General features: G+C 51.0%; 1 protein-coding gene across 2 annotated transcripts in view; it reads left to right on the top strand.

The window, feature by feature from the left end:
• Window positions 1-12,888: 12,888 nt before the first annotated feature.
• SMOC2 (SPARC related modular calcium binding 2) overlaps window positions 12,889-19,706 on the top strand; it is a 155,303-nt gene continuing 148,485 nt past the window's right edge. For both annotated transcript variants that reach the window (XM_043888666.1, XM_043888667.1), the window contains exon 1: window positions 12,889-13,491. In XM_043888666.1, coding sequence (XP_043744601.1) covers window positions 12,904-13,491 — 588 coding nt within the window. In that variant the 5' untranslated portion in view covers window positions 12,889-12,903. The remainder of the gene's footprint in view (window positions 13,492-19,706) is intronic.

Here is a 19,706-nt window from a genome sequence, read left to right on the forward strand (position 1 = left end):
CGTGGGGTGTGTATGTGTCTCCAGCGGACTTTAAAGCGACAAAAGGCAGGGGGCGGGGGCCTGGGGAGCGCCCGGAGGAGAGGCTGTGCTGAGGCGACTCTGACTTCAGAGCGTCTGGCGTCACCGTCGGGATAACGGAGGGCGTTTCTGTGTTCAGGGGTGAGATTCTCAGATGAGATCCTGTGCCCTGCGGAGGTGGGGCGGCAACGGGGCGGGGGGCAGACCAGCCGCTCTCATCGCCACCCCCACCACGGGCGGCCTTCCAGCGTGTCCACCCTCTGCCCCCGCCCCACGGCAGTGACCACCCCACCCTCGGGCGCCTGGGGCCCGTCACTGTCTGTCACTCACCCCTCCGCACAGTGCACCGCGGTCCCCGGGTGGTTCTGACCTGCCTCTCCCTGCTGGCTGAGGACACAGCACGTCTTTCCACGTGCTTCTTTGCACTGGCCGGCTGTGTCCTCTTGGGTGACACACCTGCTCCCGTCTTGTTTTCACGGGATTTGTAAGCCGTTGCTTCGCGAGGTCTCTGCATATTCTGGCTGCAGGCGCTGTCCTTCACGGGATCTGTGGTTTGTAAATATCTTGGGGCTCAAGCTAACTTTTTTGCTGCTTGATGAATTGCCGCCAGTGCAACATCCTATTCATTATACGTTTCAACAAACATCCACAGACTAAACAACGTTTCAGTTGATAAGTGGAAATGACTGATCAAACGTCTGTGTGACTCTCACACACACACACACGTGACTGCTGAAGCTGTCGCTCATGAGCGTTTGGAAAGAAGGCTTGTGCTGGCTGCTGAGCAGCTCTCTCGGACGAGACCTGGCTCCCAGGGTCTTGGAGTAAAGAGGAGGCTTTCAGACAAGACGCAGAGGTTGCTTTGGGGCCAGAAACACAAAGCCTGTGGGGAAATTTGAATGAAAGGGCAGGGGTAAATTATGCACATATGCATAGTTGGCTCAGACAGTAAGCAATCTGCCTGCAATGCAGGAGACTCGGGTTCGATCCCTGGATTGGGAAGATTCGCTGGAGGAGGGCATGGCAACCCACTCCAGTATTCTGTCCTGGAGAATCCAATGGACAGAGGATCCTGGTGGGCTACGGTCCATGGGGTCACAAAGAGTCGGACACGACTGAGTGACTAACACACAGATACACACACAGCTGAAAGTGTGATGGAATGAACACGCACAGAACCAAGATCCAGGTAAAGACAGCCTCCCTGCTCCCCGAGGGCCGTCCTGGCCCACTCCCCCACCCCAAGAGGGGACGATGTTCCAGTCTCTGGTCAGCACTGCCCCGGGCCTCTCTAAGTGCCACCTCATACCACCAGCTGAGTAGCGTGGCCTCCTCTTTTACACACTTAGAGCAGTGCATGTTAGCACTCAGACTGACTATTCTCTGCGACTACAGCCAACCCCACCTGTGAGTTATAAATACAGGACTGAGGCAGAGTCTGTGCTGCCATCAATGAGCAAGCTCAGATCCCAGTCCTCATTGTCATCTGTCAAGGCTTTCTTTGCCAGTCCCCCTGATGGGGTCCCTGGATGAAATCCTTTTATTCCCTGTCCTCCCTCTGGACCCCGTTAAGGAGCAGGAAACATCAGGAGGAAAAACTGAAGCATGCAGACTCTTCGTGGAATGGACATTCCACTCTGACTGCTACGGACCAGCTTTTCTCATCTGCTCTGTCTTGGGAGGCAGGGTGTCCCTCGGGGCCAGGACCTCTTGTGCTGCCAAAGCTCCATACAGTGGCCATTTCATCGTGTTCATTTACGATGCTGCTGAAAACTCTGACTCTCTTCCTAAAGAGCCGCTTTCACTATGCGCCAGAGCTACAGCTTCACTGTTGACATCACTCCCACCTCGAGAATGTGTAGGGACTGGGGTGGTGAGTTTTACAGGTCCACTTGCTGGGCCAGAGTGCCCAGTGCTTGGGCAAACATCTGTTTAGGTGTTGCTGTGAAGCCATTTTTAGATGAGATTAACATTTACATCTCACTGTGAATAAAGTAGGTGACCGTCCATGTGGGCGGGCCGTGTCTAAACAGTTGAAGACACTAAGAGAAAAGACGGCGGTTCCCCCAGGAGGGCGGAATTCTCCTCCAGACTTGGCTCAGGCTGCAGCAGCTGCTTGTCCTGGGCCTCTGACTGCCAGTCTTCCCTGCAGACTTCAGATGTTCCAACACCCAGAGTCAAGTCAGCCAACACCTTCAGATCAATCAGTTGCTCTCTCTCCCCCCTTGTGTGTGTGTATATGTATTTATTTTTTGTTTCCCTGGAGGATCCTATCTAATACAGGCAAACCCTGGAGATAGGGAAGCTTTGGTTCCTGAACATTGCATTAAAGCAACTATCACAATGAGGCAGGTCACAAACAGTGTCTGGTTTCCCAGTTCATATAAAAGCTATGTTCAAAAAAAACAAAAGTTATGTTCACACAGTTGTGTAGTCTATTAAGGGTGCAATAGAAATGGCAGCCCACTCCAGTGTTCTTGCCTGGAGAATCCCAGGGACAGGAGCCTGGTGGGCTGCCGTCTATGGGGTCTCACAGAATCGGACACAATTAAGCGACTTAGCAGCAGCATTGTGTCTAAAAAACAATGCACACGATTCAACATAAACATAGTTTATTGCTAAAAATGCGAACTGTCATCTGGGCCTTCACTGAGTTGCTATCTTTCCACCTCGATGCTGAGGCTGTTGGCTGATGAGAGTGGGGGATGCTGATGGCGGGGGTGTCTGCAGCAATTTTGTGCAATGAGACGAGAGTGAAGTCTGCCGCGCTGATGACTCTTCCTCGCCCTTGATCACGTAGAGGCCGTTGTCGGGCTCTTCATTGCCCTGATTCCAATACAGTTATGTCTCAGGGAGCAAGGAGGCCTGAGGAGGGGGGGAGGTGATGGGGTGGGGGGTCTGTGGAGAAGTCAGAACACACACGACATCATCAGCTAAGTTCACTCATATAATCGAGGTTCCTGGCATCCCAAAACAAGTCCAGTAGGAACATCGAGCATCATTGACCATGGGTCACCATTGCAAACATGAAAATAGTGAAAATGTCTGAAATAGTGTGAGAGTTGCAGAATGCGACACTGTCAGCAAAGTCAGCAGATTTTGCTGGAAAAGTGGCACCTGTGGACTTGCTCTCTGCAGGGTTGCCCCAAACGTCCAATTTGTAAAAATGCAATGTTTGCAAAGTTTCACACAGTGAGCAAAATAAAAGGAGGTCTGCCCACACAGTGACTCTTTACTGCTTGCATAAGAAACAGATTATTTTTTCCCCTGAAATACAAGACTCACCACTGGGTCTAACTTTGCACATGAAACTTTATTAGCCACTAGCATCTCATGAGCTCTTCTATTCTGGTCATGAAACTCTGATCACCTCACACTTCCATGAGCTGAGCTGTTTCCTTATCTAAAAACTAAAAATAGAGCTGCCATATGATCCTGCAATCCCACTGCTGGGCATATACCTGAAAAAAATGAAAACTCTAATTTGAGAAGCTGTATGCACTCCAATGTTCATAGCACCACTATTCACAATATCAAGACATGGAAGCAACTGAAGTGTCCAACAACAGATGAGTGAATAAAGAAGATGTGGTGTATATATACAGTGGAATATTACTCAGCCATAAAAATGAATGGGATAACACCATCTGAAGCAACAAGGATGGACCTAGAGATTATTATGCTAAGTGAGGTAAGTCAGAGAAGGACAAATATCAGGTGCTATCACTTACATGTGGAATATAAAAAACTGATACAAAAGAGCTAACTTATAAAATGAAAGTAGACTCACAGACACAGTAAACAGACTTAGTTACCAAACAGGAACGTGGTAGGGGAGATAAATTAGGAGCTGGAAAAAAAAATACAGTCATGTCCGACTCTTTGCGACCCCTGGACTATACAGTCCATGGAAATCTCCAGGCCAGAATACTAGAGTGGGTTGCTGTTCGCTTCTCCAGGGAATCTTTCCAACTCAGGATTGATCCCAGGTCTCCTGCATTGCAGGCGGATTCTTCACCATCTGAGTGACGAGGGGAGGCCTTGCGGTTTAGGAGCTAGGGACTGACGTATACACACTACTTTGCATAAAACAAATAAACAACAAGGACTGATGTTGAAGCTGAAACTCCAATACTTTGGCCACCAGGCAAAGAGCCGACTCATGGGAAATGACCTGGTGCTGGGAAAGATTGAGGGCAGGAGAAGGGGATGACAGAGGATGACATGGGTGGATGGCATCACCGACTCAATGGACGTGAGTCTGAGCAACTCTCTCACTCTGGGAGGTAGTGAAGGACAGGGAAGCCTGGCGTGCTGCACTCCATGGGGTTGCAGAGACTCGGGCACAGCTTAGCGACGGAAGAACAGAAACAACAAGGACCTCGTGTGCTGCACAGGGAACTGTGTTCAATCTTGTAATAACCTATAAGGAAAAAGAATCTGAAAAATAATATGTGTGTGTGTGTGTATAACTGAATCATTTCGCTGTACATCTGAACCAAACATTATACTATATTATAAATCAACTATACTTCAATAAATCATAAAGCAAAATAAAAAAAAATCGTCTCCACCTTTCAAAGTTAGTTCCAGTGCAGCACCCACTGTGACTGTGTTTCATGTAACCCACCACGGCATCTGCCTCTCAGCCCTCCATTTATAACTCGGTAACCCCCCCAGAGAAAGCTCACGTGCCCCCGGAGCGGACACGGAGACACAGCGTCTGTCGCAGCCTCCCAGCGGGAAGGAAGCTGGCGCTGCCGTGAGCTGGGCCGAGCAGGCAGGGAGCAGAGGGGCAGCTCTGGGGCGGTGGGTGGGTGGGGTGAGGGGCGCCGGCCCTGACCCAGGCCCCGGGCACCAGGACCGCGGACGTGCCGTCAGAGACGTGCTGGGGAGATTCCGCTGGCGCTCCCATTTCCAGGCCTGCTACTTCCGTCCGTCACCTTTGCCTTTCGACCTTCCAGGGCACGTTCCATCTCTGCTAGGCCAAACAATCCCAATGGATTTATTTTTTCCTATTTGAAGTTGCTCTGAAAAAGCCCAGGGTCTAGCTCTGGCTCCTGGGGCGCGTGGGCCCCTGTGACTGGTGTTGGGAGGCTGAGCCCCGGCCAGGCCCGCGCCCACATGCTTGGTTTTGGCCTTGGCTTCTCCAGGATAGCGCCCCTCCCCCGCCTGACCCCCAGGGGTCCTGTCTGCACGGGCTGGGCTGAGACCTGGGCGGCCGCGGTCCCGAGTGCTGGGAGGCCGGCCCGCCCTGCCGCTGCCCTCTTCCTAGGGGGAGCCCGTGGTCAGCATCTTCCTGGAGACGATTCTGGAAGACCTCCCTCCTGCTGATGAACAGGCTCTCGGGGACCGATGGGGCGGGGGCAGAGGTCCTCCGGCCCTTGCCGTGGGACCCTGCCCCTCACCCCTGCCGTGGCCAGGCCCTGCCTCCCCCTCCTGGGGCCGAGCGTCCCCTGCAGGCTGCAGCCCCCTGGAGGCGTCATGCACGTCCCCAGACCTTTCCCTCAGCTGCGGGCGGGTCATCCCCGCAGCTGCCTTCTCGCTTCTGCGATCTCAGCACCGGCTCCTTCTCCGCCCTCCCCGCCCTCCTAGCTTTGTGGCCTCAGAGCTCTGCCGTCCTTGCTCTGGGGGAATTTCTGAGAGAGCAGGGAGTCCCGACCACGGTCACTGAGTGAACCTGGGCTGCTGTTTGGACTCCTCTTTTGTTTCTTTTTTGTTTTGTTTTCGCCCTGGTGGGCAAACAAAAGCAATGAACCTAAACATAAAACAAGCCCATCTCCGTCATCACGGCCCCTCCAACAGCAGAGGGCAGACCCCTGATGTGCATTTTGGCCTGTCTCCTGGGGACGGACTCTAAACCGCTTGTCAGACTGCTATGCTGTGACTTCATCGGAAGCATTTTCTCCTGTCACAGTGGCAGAAAAAATAACCACATGCCTCCCCCGACTGTGTTTTCTACATTTCAACACGTTATGGGTGGAAAATAAATTAGAAATGTAGGAAAACACTGAAGCGTTGTAAAATGACGATTTCTTAAAATGACAAAATAATTCTAAAAATAAATAAAGGACTGAAAACTGCCCCTGATGATGCGGATGCCCATGGAATTCTCCAGGCAAGAATACTGGAGTCAGGAAGCCGTGCCCTTCTCCGGGGGATCTTCCCGACCCAGGGATCGAACCTGTGTCTCCCGCATTGCAGGCGGATTCTTGACTTTCTGCCAAGGAAGCCCCAATGTTCCTGATCACCAACACTAAATAATAAACAAAAAAAAATTTTGGCAAAATGGTTTCAGCCATACTTTCATGCTGACCAGCCCTCAAATGATCCTCTTCAGAAGTTCGAGCACTTACAGATTCTCCCTTACTTAAACATTAAGCTGATGCTCAAGAAATTGTAATGTTAATTGCATTGTCTGATTAAAGCAGATTTCTCTGGTATTGTTGAACCACCTTCTAGGTAATGGATTCAATCCAAATAGTCGAGATTCCATTCTCTCCTAGTAAATCATGATGTGTTTTCATGGAAATAACTTTGACTACATATGTTTTATATAAATAGTATTATATATGTATATGTTATATATTTTATATATAATTAATATTATATGTAGTATTATATATACACATGTATATATATATAGAGAGAGGGACATCTCCCATGAAACAGAAAGACACATTTTCTTGGGCTGAACATCTTGTCAACAAGACCGATGTCAAACAGCTTACCATCTTTGTTTTCTTATAGGATTTTTATGGTTTCAGGCTTTCTATTCAAGTCTTTAATCCATTTTGAGTTAATTTTTGTGTATGCTATAAGATCAGGGGCCAGAGTCATTCTGTTCCCCATTGTATATTCTTAGGTCCTTTGTTGTAAATTAATCACTCGAATATGCATAGGTTTATTTCTGGACTCTATTCTATTCCATTGATCTGTGTGTCAGATCTATGACTATGCAATGTCATGTGGTTTTAATCACTATAGGTTTGTAATATTATCTGAAATCAAGGGGTATGATGTCTCTAGTTTTGTTTTTCTTTCTCAGTATTGCTTTGGCTATTTGGGGTCTTCTATGGATCTGTGCAAAATTTAGAGTTGTTCTATTTCTGTGGAAAATACTGTTGGAATTTTGATAGGGATTCTGTTGAATCTGTATATTACTTTGGGTATATGAACTTTTTAATAGTATTAATTCTTCCAATCTATTGAGCGTATTGTATCTTTCCATTAGGTGTATCTTCTTCAGTTTCTTTCATTTAATCTTATTTTCAACATACAGATCTCTTACCTCCTTGCTTAAGTTTATTTCTAGATACTTTATTGTCTTTGATACAATTGTAATGGGAGGGTTTTCTTAATTTCTCTTTCTGATAGTTTGTTATTACTGCAAAGACATGCGACATCTTTTGTGTATTGATTTTGCATTCAGCAACTTTACTGAACTTGCTTACTAGTTCTAACAGTTTTTGATGGCGTCCTCAGGGTTTTCTATATATAATACTATGTCATCTGCAAATAGTAGCAGTTTCACTTTTTCCTTTCCAATTGGGGTCACTTGTCTTTTTCTTGCCTAATTGCTGTGGGCAAGGCTTCCAGAACTGTGTTGGATAAAAGTGGTGAGAGTGGATATCTTTGTCTTGTTCTTGATCTTAGAGGAAAAGCTTTCAGCTTTTCACCATTGAGTGTATTAGCTGTGGTCTTGTCATGCATGACCTATATTATGCTGAGGCACAATCCCTCAATAACCACTTTGTTGACAGTTTTTATCATAAGTGGAAAGGCATTTTTTACATCTATTGAGATGACCATATAAATTTTACCTTTCATTTTGTTAAAATGGCATATTGTGTTGATTGATTTATGGATGTTGAACCATCCTTGCATCCCTGGAATAAATCCCATTTGATCATGCTGTATGATCCTTTTAATGTATTGTTGGATTAGGTTTGCTAACATTCTGTTTTGAATTTTTACATCTATTTAATACATTCATCAGGGACACTGGACTGTAATTTTCTTTCCAGTGGCATCCTTGTCTGGTTTCATATCAGAATGACGCTTGCCTGGGAAAATGAGTTTGGAGGTGTTCCTCCCTGTTCTATTTTTTGGAAGAGTTTGATAAGAATTATTTAATTCTTTGAACGTTTGATAGAATTCACCATAGAAGCAAGCTGGTCCTCCCAGACATTTGTTTGTTGGAAGGCTTTTGATTACTGATTTAATTCCCTTGCTAGTAAGATTTTTTATTTCTTAATGATTCAGCTTTTGTAGGTTGCATGTTTCTAGGGCTTTACCCATTTCTCCTAGGCTGTCCCATTTGGCGTGTGATTGGTCATAGGAATCTCTTACGTCCATTTGTATTTCTATGGTATTAGTTGTAACTTCTTTTTTATTTCTGATTTGTTTGAGTCCTCTCTCTTTTTCTCTTGGCGGATCCAGATAAAGCTTTGTCCATTTAGTCTATATTTTCAAAGAGACAGCTCTAAGTTCCATTGATCTTTTTTATGGTCTTTATAGCCTCTATTTCACTGATTTTCACTGCCTTTGTTATTTCCTTCCTTCTCCTAACTTTGCGTGGCTGCATTTTAATATTCAGCTTAGACCATCAGGAATCGGGGGGGAGAGGAGTGCTTTAATGGATTGTCATCCTGACATTTGCAGGAGGCTAGGGGAGGGGGCGTGGCTGTGAAGGTAATTGAAAGGTGTTTTTATTGGAGTATCTTCTTACATTGCTTTCTGTCACATCTGTGACTCACATCTGTGAGTAACTCACATCTGTGTGGTCCACCAGCCTCGGAGTGTTCCTGGCAAGTCGTATTTCTGTATACAAACCTTTCCAGCCCCCTAAAGGCAGGTCTCACATAAAGAAAGGAGGGAAAGATGCCTGCATTGTGGTTAATGAGGAGGGAGAATCCAGAGGTGGTTTAGGTCATCTGAGTTCGGAAGAGTTTGGCTGTTATCTGTTAATTAAGTTAGCTCTGCCCCTCTCCTCTTTCACACCTCCTGCCATCATTACTTTTGGGTGAGATGGGCTGTTAAAATTATTATTGTTTTAGCTCTGTAGCTGTTATCTTCTATAAGTTTCATATACTAATAAATGTGGCTTCATGAACAGAAAGGCAAAAGTAGCTTCTGAAGGTTATGGATACAAACCTATTTCAAGACACCTATGCTGCCTCCTGGCAGTTCTGTCATCTTTGACCTGATGGGAGTTTGGTTCCTTAGACTGGGTTTGTCTCTGGCAACAGAAACACATACTTTCAGAACGATGCAGTTGTCTCCTGTCAGCTTTAGAGGGAACGTTTGCACCATAAAAGTAGCCAGCTTGTATTTGGCTTTGTGAAAGAGAACTTTCTTTGAAAACGTTAAACCTTGCCTTGGAAAGTGCTGCAGTAGGGTTGAAGCATCACCAATGAATCCAAAACAACCGCAAAGTGCTCTCATAACTCGTTTGGTGGTGGATCTGAGGCAACACGCCGAGCAGCTCAAGGCGGTGATGGCGTGCCTGCAGCTCAAAGCTGCGGATGGTGAAGGGGGCAGAGCAGACGGTCGGGTCAGGGCTGGGTTAGGGTCCCACTCCACCACCTGCTGCTCCTGTAAACCTCGGCCTGTCCAGGGATCTCGGCCTTATTGCTTGTCATCTGTGAAATATGAGCTTTGCAGTTTCCACTGAGTTAATTAGATGCCTTGTATCAAACACCCAGCAAATTCCAAGCTGTTAAAAATGTCCATAAAGTACCTTGAAAGCGTTGTCCTAATCTATATCATAAGGCATTGTGAGATGGCAGAAGAAACTGGTCCTCATGATTTTATTGAGAACAAAGACACATTCAGATTATCTGTCACTTAAATGTCTACAAACAGGGACGAGAGCCTTGAGACAGACTAGGGTCCATGCAGTCTGCGCTTTAACAGAATCTGTCCGGCTGGCCAAGTCTGATGGTCACGGCAAAGGCCAGCTGGCCCGGCGCTATCTAACTGTGCCAGGACACGGTCAGCTCTGACTCCGCTGTGCTCAGGTTTCTGAGTTGGGTGCTTGGGCTAAAAGCCCGGCACTGACATGAGGGTCATTCCCGGGCTGAAGGGAACAATGCTAACGGAAGACACAGGCCATTCAGGCTAAGAGGCCCAGCAGAGACCAGAGAGGCAGAAACGACCAGAAATGCCAATTCTCTGGTCTGGGGGTGAACTCTGGAGTAAGTCTGAGGGTTGGCAGGATGCACAGACACACGGGAGGGGACGATGGTGCAGAATTCACCTGGGTGGAGCAAGTGAGCTTCAGAGACTGTTCCTGCCAGGGTCAAGTAGGAACTGGGAGAAAATATTAATAAGTGACTGATGGTGATTGGTGAAGCGGGTGCGATGTCCAGGGCACCCACGCTGGCCAGGGCTCACTGACACCCTTGGGAGACCCTCGGGATGATGACCCCCTGGTAAGATTTGGGAGACACAGAATTCACAAGGACACTTGGTTAAAGAGCTTATGCTTTGCATATTGAGGTGGGAAAATGAGCTGACAAGAAGTCTCTGGCCAAATACAAATTAGCCAGAAGGAATAATTAAATTATATCATGCCTACTGCTGGGAAGGATTGAGGGCAAGAAAAGAAGGGGATGGCAGAGGATGGGATGGTTGGATGGCATCACTGACTCAATGGACATGAGTTTGGGCAAGATCAGGGAGATAGGCAAGGACAGGGAAGCCTGGTGTGCTGCAGTTCATGGGGTCGCAGAGTCGGACGTGACCCAGCAACTGAACAACAACAACAAATTATATCATGCCTACAACAAGAAAAAAGGCCTTTGGCAGTTTTAGCATAGTGAAATAAATTGAAAAGTAAGCCAGGGTGCCTTACTGAGCATTTTGCTGGTGGCCTAAGGGGGAAAGCAGATTTGGAAATGTGAGGATGCCTGGAATAGTGGGTCATTAGCTTCTCTTTCATATTCTTCAGAGACAAAAAAGTTAAATTCCAGATACATAATCCACAATTTAGAATGGGCCCTTATCCACTTAGTAATTAAAAAAAACCCCTGCATTTCCAAGAGAAGGGGCTTCCTCAGTGGGCTTGTCTGTCCTACAGGAACTATCTGGAAAGCACTGAGCTGGTTGTTTCCTGTCTTAATTCTCGACGAAGCGACTGTACTCTTTCTAACGCGGCACCCATCTGGCCTCCATGCCAGGAATAACTTTCTTAGAGACGGAAGAATGACAGACAGACATAACTATTTCCCAGTGTTTTTAATAAACGTATTGTTTTTCTCCGCAAAAATGGAAACTGATTGTCTCCCAGCTCTCCTGCCAGCTTCTCTTAGGAGCTAGAAGTTGGCACTCAGGGCGCTGTGAGACCTCCAGTTGTCAAAGGCTGTGTCTCACCCGACAGTCCCGGGCAACACATTTCATTCCTCTGTGTGGACTCCCTGAGGAGTCTGGGAAACGCCGAGATTCTTGAGCACAAGCCTTGCACGCTGAGGGTGCTCCCCCGACTCCAGCCCTGTTTCTCTGCCTCGGAGGAGGTGCAGGAGAAAAGGCAGATGGGCAGGTTTGGGCCTCGGGGTCTGGTCCTGTTCCTGCTGCTCACGCTCTCCGGCTAAGCCGTTTGCCTTCTGCTTTTGTTCTTCCCCCTGACGTTGTGCGGGTGAATGAATGAACGTGTTTTCCATCTTTTGACTTCTACAGAAAAGTGCACAACAACAAATAAATATTTAAGCTATCAGCTTGCAGTCCTCTCAGTAAAGAAGGAAGTGAAAGCAACATTTTTGGCAGCGAATGCTGAAGGATTCACGTCGGTTTTGGACGCACGTTTTCCTCTCTGGGTGATCTTAGGATCAGCGGTATGCAGTATTTGCTTTGCATTCCCCCTCACCTTTTGTGGACGTTTCCTGACAGCATTCCTCAGTCACCTAACCATGTGCAGCTGCTCTGCTCACCTGTTTCTTGGACCCAAGAGCAGTCCCGGCTTTATTATAGTTTCTTTCTGAGCCCTCAAGCCAGAAGGAATGTGTTTAATACTTAATAGGTTTTCTGGGCTCTGGAATTTGAACGAGAACTCACAGAGCAGCCCTCTTTCGAGGGGACACACATTATTTCCTCCCCATCTTTCCTTGGCCGTGTGTCTGTGACTTTCATTCTGAAAGCGCCTCAGCGTGGGACTCTGTGGTTGGAAGGGCACAGGCTTTGTCTCAACGGTCAGGCCCGGAACCTGCTGATACAGACCCCGACACTCTGCCAAAGCTCTGGATTAAACATGGGATTAAAAGTCAGAGTTGGGTTTTCTGTTTTCTTCTTTTCCTCGGTGCTCCGACAAGTCAATCGAAGCGTTGTTCTCCAGAATCTTCACTCCCTTGGTTTTCTGTGTGAGTTAGAATCAGGGCTTTCTCCTGTAAAGTTGTAAGCCAAGGAGAAACTATTTCAGCAATGTTGTCTGCGATGGATACTGTCCAGAGTCTGGGCGTACAAAATTCTCTTGGTTTCCCATCAGTCTCCACCAAGGAGTCTGCACCCTCTACACCCGCTATGCTGGCTTCATCAAAACCTGAAAGGGTTTAAAAGCAGCCACATTCCCGCCAGCCACACTTGCCCCAGGTCCCGGCAACCTGCAAGTCAGGCTCCAGATCTCTAGGTCCCCCGAGAGCCCAGAGTGGATGCACCTGCGTACAGGTGTGCAAAGATGCCACTCTCCTTGAGCCTTCTGGACGGTGCTGGTGCCCAGCTAATCCACCCGCAAAGCTGAGAGGCGAATTCTGGGCTGGACGAGGTGGCGTTAGAGCCCAGGGGTCCGGGGGACCCAAGGGAGTCTGGGGACTGGCCTAGGCTTCGAGTTAGCTCTGAGGGGTGAATCGGCCTGCAGGACCGGTGTTGCGAGGACCGGATCAGCGCCCCGGGATGGGAGGGCGAGGTATATCTTGCTGTCCCAGGGCGCGCACGCGAGAGAGAGAGTGTGTACGCCTATGTGCATATGTGTCCGTGTGTGCACATGGGTGCGCGTGTGCAGGGAAGGAGGCGCGCACACGCAGCACCCACACTGCCCTGGGCCCCCCCTCCACTTCCAGCTCCGTCAGACCCGTGCCCCAGGCGGCCGCTCCGGGCGTCGGAGCCGGAGCCGAGCGAGCGGGGCGCAGCGGCCGCGCTGGAGGTGGGGCAGGGGGAGGGGACGGGAGGGCTGGGAGGGCGGGTGGAGGAGGATCCGGGAAGCTCCGGAGTTATTTGACAGGAGCCGGGGCCGCCGCAGGACGCGGAGGACCGACGGGGCCAGCTGGTCGAGTCCGGCCGCCCGGAGCTCTGGGGACGAGGACCCGAGCAGCCCCTCCGCCCGCTCTGCAGCCGCGTCCGAGTGCCGCCCGCGCGCCCCGCTCCGGGCCAGAGAGCGCCGGCCCGCGCCCGGTCACCATGCTGCTGCCGCGGCTCTGCTGGCTGCCGCTGCTTGCGGCGCTGCTCTCGCCGGCGCCCGCGCAGAAGTTCTCGGCGCTAACGGTGAGTGGGCCCGCGGCGCTGGGGCGCGCCGCCTCCTGCCGGGGGCCGGCCGCGTCCCCGCGGGCCCCTCCGCCCGCCGCGCTCCGGCGCCGCGAGCAGGTGACCCTCCTGCCCGCGCGGCCCGAGCAGGTGGGGTCTGGGCGGTCGGCGGGGCGCGCGCGGCTTCTGGGGCCCCCTCGACGCGGGTGGACCGGCGAGGGGTGCTCCGCGGGCCCCTCGCCGCCCCCCTCACGAGGGACAGGGTCGCGCGCGGAAGACCAGGTCCGGGAACCAGGGCGCCGCCCGGTGGACTGTCCGAGGGCGGCTCTGCCCCGGCCTCCGCGCGATACGGACCCCGCGGCTCTTGCCGGGCGGGCGAGGGGCGGACGAGGGGGCCGGCTCCTGGGCCCCGCAGGTTTGGCCCAACCCTCCCGGGGGACGTGAGCTTAGAAGCCGTGACAAATGAAGACTGCTTTCCCCTCGTCCAAGCGGGCAGACATTGGAAGGGCCAGGGGACTCCGCATCCTGCGCTCCCTGGCCCTGGGCCCCCGGGGCAGGGTGCGCCGAGCGCCGGGGTCACCGCGCTGACCGCGGCCGGGTTTGCTTTCTTAGCGGCGACTTCTCGGCGAGGCCCGGCCACCGGCGCGCGGTGCCAAGCTCGAAGCGCCGCGCAGGGACCGAGCCAAGCCGCCGGCCGCCGGCCCGGCCCGGGTGTCCCAGCCCCCGGCTGGGGCAGACCTCGTGGGCTTGCAGTGTTTGCAAACCCATAATTAATGCAATCTGCAGAAACGAAAACATTCCACTTAAATGTGTTTTTGAACAAGTGCTTGAGAAAACACGCAGGGAGAGAGAACACCTCTGGTGGAGAGATGCTTCTAAGTGCCTGGGATGGTCCTGAAGGCGTTTATTGTATCGAAAATACCAACGGGTGAGCTGGGCTGTGGTCGGGTCTGCTTTTCAGCAAAGCTCAAGCCGGCCAGAGCCCTTTTTTTTTTTTTCCTTATTCGAGCAGTACCAGGGGGAAGGAGTTAGTGAGTTCACGGTTCATACCTAAAATTCTTCTGGGGCGGCCCTGGTCGCTGCCTTGTGTCTCCCGAATGACGTGTAGATTAGACACTGCCCACCAGATCTTGAGGAGGTTCCCACACGCTCAGCCGCCTGTGTGGGGTTTTCATCGCAGCAGAGGGGCGGCGGAGCAAGACTTGCCATGTGCGTCCATGTCTCTATCCATCTGTACACACATGACGGGCTTAGACCCGCGCTTGTGTAAACAGCCGCCCACCGCAGGGCATCCGAGGCCCCAGAGAAGTGGAGACCAAGTCTCCGGTTGACGGCGTTTCTTTTGCAGCAGGCTGTCTCCACGCCCCGGCTGTTCTGAAAGTGCCCAAAGCAGATGGCACCTCAGGGGGCCTCCTGGATCTGCCGGTCTCTGGGTGGAAAAGCAGGATAGGGTGTTTGTTATTGGAACTGCTGGACTCTCTGTGGGTTTTCTTCTCTTTTCTCTCCCCCACTCTTACAAGCTGAGCATTTGCTTGAAGGTTGCCCTTGTTCATGGCCCTCCTAGGGCTGCTCAGGATTTCCTGGGTGTTGGTGACGCCAGCTGCAGAGGATCCCGTGCAGAAGCTAATGATACATACAGTGCAGGTTCCAGCCCCCTTTGGCTGCCCTTCCCGGGGAAACTTTTTGCCTTAAAACTATTTTTTGCAAATAAAATGCTATGTGGCTTCAGCCTCCAGGAGAAAAGTGTAAAGCCCTGACATACCTTGGCAAGTTCCCCTCCCTGCCCCACCCCTCATCAAGAACATCAAGAAGCTGGCTGATGGGCCATGAGGGCATGTTGGAGGTGCTGGATTTTTCTGGGGTGCTCACCTGTTTTCAGACCGATTTCCAGTTTTGGGGGGGGGCGATCGCTGTTTCCAGGGGAATGGCTTTCTCTCTGCAGAATTTACATCTGGTCTTTAATAAACCAGAGAGACCGCGCCATCCCTGGGGGATGGGGAGTGATCACTGGGCGTTTTCGGGATGTGTGGTCCTAGGCACATTGCTTAGCTGTCTTAATCTCCAATGTTCTTGCTCTAAAGTGCGATCAGGCAATGCCTTCTGTTTAGCTCGTTGCCAGGATTAAACAGGAGGCTCTTAGAGTCCACACCCGGCACACACCTGTTCTGTAGCTCACACTGTTTCTGATGGCGGCTGGGCCTCTGGTCCTGACGCCGTGGTTTTCACAGGGGGCCGTGCCTCTCAGCAGTGGGGACGCTGGCCTCGTGGTGGTTCTGTCTGTGGTGTGTGGAGCACAGCGCTGCACTCTGGGGGAGCACGAGCCTTGTTGAGGTGGGGGTGCCAGGCTGGACCAGCAAGTGAGAAAGCTGGCCTGGCTGCCCGTTCTGTGCCACCCTGTCTCCTCAGGTGGAAACAGATGGCTCACCTGCCTCTTGGGGGTCAGAAGCTTGTCACCGGTCATGCCTTTGTCCCCCCGCTCCCTGCACTGGATGGTCTTTGTTGGGGGACGCATCACCACCGTGTGTCGGTGGGTTTGACCCCCTCTGCTAATCGGTGTTCAAGACAGAGAGAATTTGCTTTGCTCAATAATTACCTTTTTTTCCCATTAAAATCATTCTTTAGAAATGGCACCTTTGTGTGTCTTCCTGTGACTCAGGATTTGCAAAAGTGCCTGGTCCTCCACGAACTGCGTGCTTTTCCCATCGACAGGCGGTGGTGTGAGGTGTGTCTGACCCCTGCTGGGGTCCTCACCTGTCCCTTCTTTCTGCTAGGGCCGGATCTGGTCCGGTTTCCATCCTGCTCATGGCCGAGCCTAGGGAGCACCGTCCAGGGTCGGCCACCTGCCCACACGTGGTCCGGATGACCACAGTTCTGCTCCGTCTGGGGTGCGGCGGTGCCGACTTTGACAGAAGTTCACAAACCCGGACCTGGGTGTTTGCCTCAGGGGCGGGGGCACCACCCCAGTGACCCCTTGCTCAGAGCGTCTGGGAGGAGCCCACGGACTGATTTTAGAGCTGCCTGCAGGGAGTTCTGCCCACACTGAGGAGGCAGAGGCCAGTGGCCTGGCTTCTCATGTGGCTGCTGGCCCCCTGTGAGGATGCGCCCCGGATCCTGTCCACGAGCTGAGCTTTCTTTGCCCAATGTGTGTTTCTCCTTGACTTCCCAGCAGCCGACCCCACAAGGCTCTGCTGTGCCCGTATTCCAGAGGCCCTGTTGGGGCCCTTGCCACTGCTCTGTTCCAGAGGCTTCCCTGGGCGGCGGAGGGGGCGGGGGGTGCGGACTTCCCTGCCTGCCCTGTTTGCTGGGTCACCTGCAAGGTCGGTCCAGCTGGGCTCTCCCTACCTCGCCCCTCCCCTGGCGGGCCTCCAGCACACGGTGAGGCGCTGTCTGTCGGGGTGGGTGGGGGCTTCTAAGGGCAGAGGAGCCGGGCGTGCCACAGTCCATGGGTCACCAAGACTCGAATACCACTGAGGACTGAATTATGCCGCTGTTGGCACTAACGGGTCTGTCGCTGATGGTGCCGAGACGTCGGGTCAGAAGCCTCCCCAGCTCCGGGCGGCCGTGGACGGTCCTGCTCCCCACTGTTTCACTGTCTGCTCAGCTCTCAGGGAGCGATTATGGTTTTTTTCTTCTCCCTCTGCAAATGCTCTGAACACATTTGCTGCTCCGGGAAAGCTGTGTTTCATTCATCAGCAGAAGAGGGACCACGGAGGTGGTTAAGGAAAAGGAAACTAAACATCATCAAAATTTTCCAACCTAGAAGCCCATTTACATGGCGACTGAAAACCCAAACATCTGGAGGAGTCGCTTTAATTCTGATTTGAAATCAAGACCATAAATAAAACTATAAGCAACTTCAGGCTATAACAAGATTGTGCAGTAAATGGGCATTGATGTAACCAACATAGGTTGCAATGGTTCAGAGCAGAACAGATTTCTAAGTAATTCTATATCAAAATGAGAGTCTAGGATTTTGGAATGAGGCTGTTATTAAGATTGGCAATGTAACACTGGAATAGAGGGCAAGGGTAACATTTTATATATTTTTAATTAAAAGATAAACTGTTTACACATTTACAAGCCATAGATGTAGCGTGATGAATTTCCAGGTGGATTCTGGCATTAGAGAAGAAAAATTCAGTCCTATTTTTCTGAGTTCATTTATGTTTCCGTAATCGATGGTGTTGGTAATGGGACACATTGTTGTTTAGCTGCTCAGTCGTGTCCGACTCTTTGTGACCCCATGGACCGTAGCCCACCAGGCTCCTCTGTCCCTGGGATTCTCCAGGCAAGAATACTGGAGTGGGTTGCCATGCCCTCCTCCAGGGGATCTTCCTGGCCCAGGGATGGAACCCATGTCTCTTGCATTGCAGGCAGAATCTTTACCATCTGAGCTGCCAGGGAAGCCAATGGGACAAGACCCTTAATTTCTGTGCATCTCGGGAGTTTGAATGACACTTAATATACTGAATATTTGTTAATAACTGAAGCCCAGGGAAGGGAAGGGTTCAGAAAGTGAAATCCTAATTCCGTGTGGGCTGAGAAGAGGTTATTCTAGAAGTGATAATAGTAGGCATTTTATGCGGTTTTGCAGTCCCAGGCTGAAAACCAAAGAGCAGAGATTTGTTATAAAACAGAAATAAATAGAACCCAGTAAAATGGTGACTCTCATTTATATTGTCAGCATTGCGAAACAAGACATTATAAATGGAAATTCGTGCTACCTGGCCAGATTTAATTAAAATTTTCATTAGAATAGGAGGCCCTTTCAGAATGACTCGTAACACTATAATTATATTCAGATTTTTATTATGTCCGACATAAAATGGGATATTAACCAATGAAGCTGGCATTTAAGGGGAGGCGAAGTGTCCATACAGTTGGGAACGAGTTCTTCCTTCAACGCGAGCGTCTGCGTTCTTCTTACTGTCCTCTTTCCCCGACCACCTTTCCTCTCTCTCTCTCATGCCTCTGCCCTAATTACAGTTAACTCCTTTGCTTCTCCTGTGGCCCTTAATGTCACTGTTTCCATTTGAGCTGAGAGTTGATGAGAAGTTTCTGGTTCCTTCCCCTCACCCTCTTTCCCCTAAGAGCAACTGCAGGTCTCCTCCGCCGCGCTCTGCCCCAGTGGCCGGCTCACAGTGGACGGTAGGCACCTTACCCCCTGCGTCGTGTGACCAACCCCATCCCATCTGTGAGCACACGCCCGTGGCAGATTTGCTTATGTTTATTTTCGTGGGGGGTAAGCCAGCTGTTAACATTTGAGGTTGCTGGCAAAGAGTTTTCCAATAATAATGAAGCTTCAGAAAGCACAGAGGCTTCAGATGAACAGTCATGAAGCTTCAGAAAGCAGGGAGGCTTCAGATGAGCACAGTCACCTGTGATGTGCTTGACCCCCGGCTCAGGGCACTTGAGGACGTGCGACAGAATCTGTCAGGCCCCTTCCGTTTGCCATGTTCTCAGGTTTGTTGGGCTTCATCACTGCTGAAAGAACAAGTTCATCAGCGGGTTGGCCCCAAGCACTCTAGTCTGCCGGCTGACCGGCCCGAGGTGGGTTTTGCTTCGTTCATGTGTCACTGACTCTGTTCGGTGTCATCAAGGCTCCAGGAACAAATGGGTCCATCCTCCCTATGAGATGAGTGTGTGGCAGACACGTGATTCCCTTCTTGGGACTGAGAAAGTCAGTCTGATTTCGCACCCCTCTGCCTGCCTTGCTCAGCTCTGGACCATCCCAGCCCCCGGTGGAGTGGGGAGACAGACTCTCCCCGGCCCAGCCCAGGGCCCCCTGAAGCTGGGAACAGCTGGGTGCTCATGAGGTGGACCTGGGGGCCTTGGAAGAAGGTCTCACTGGCCTTTGTCTGATCCAGATGTGAGTGCTGAGTGCTGGGCGGTGGGCCTGTCACTCCTGCCCGGGAGCTCCATCTCTCTGTTTCAATGAAAAGTGGGTAAGAATTTTTTTTTTTACCCTGAGGAACGATGGGAAGTGCATGGCCGAGTGGGCAGAGTGATAAATTTTGGGGGGACACTTTTCCAGCTGAGGATGGTGAGGCCGTGGTTCCCTGGCTCCCTCTGGCCTGGCCGAGCAGTCTCGTGATGACTCTAAGTGCGTCCGGCGTTGTCGCTCTGATGTGTGTTCACAGCTGAGCACTGGTGTTGGGGTTTTACACATCGTTGCCCCTTTCTCATCAAGCACTTTTGGGGCCCGTCTTCATCTTCAGAAGAACGTGGCATGGACT

This window comes from Cervus elaphus, chromosome 26, assembly GCF_910594005.1.
Source record: "Cervus elaphus chromosome 26, mCerEla1.1, whole genome shotgun sequence".
Taxonomy (NCBI): domain Eukaryota; kingdom Metazoa; phylum Chordata; class Mammalia; order Artiodactyla; family Cervidae; genus Cervus; species Cervus elaphus.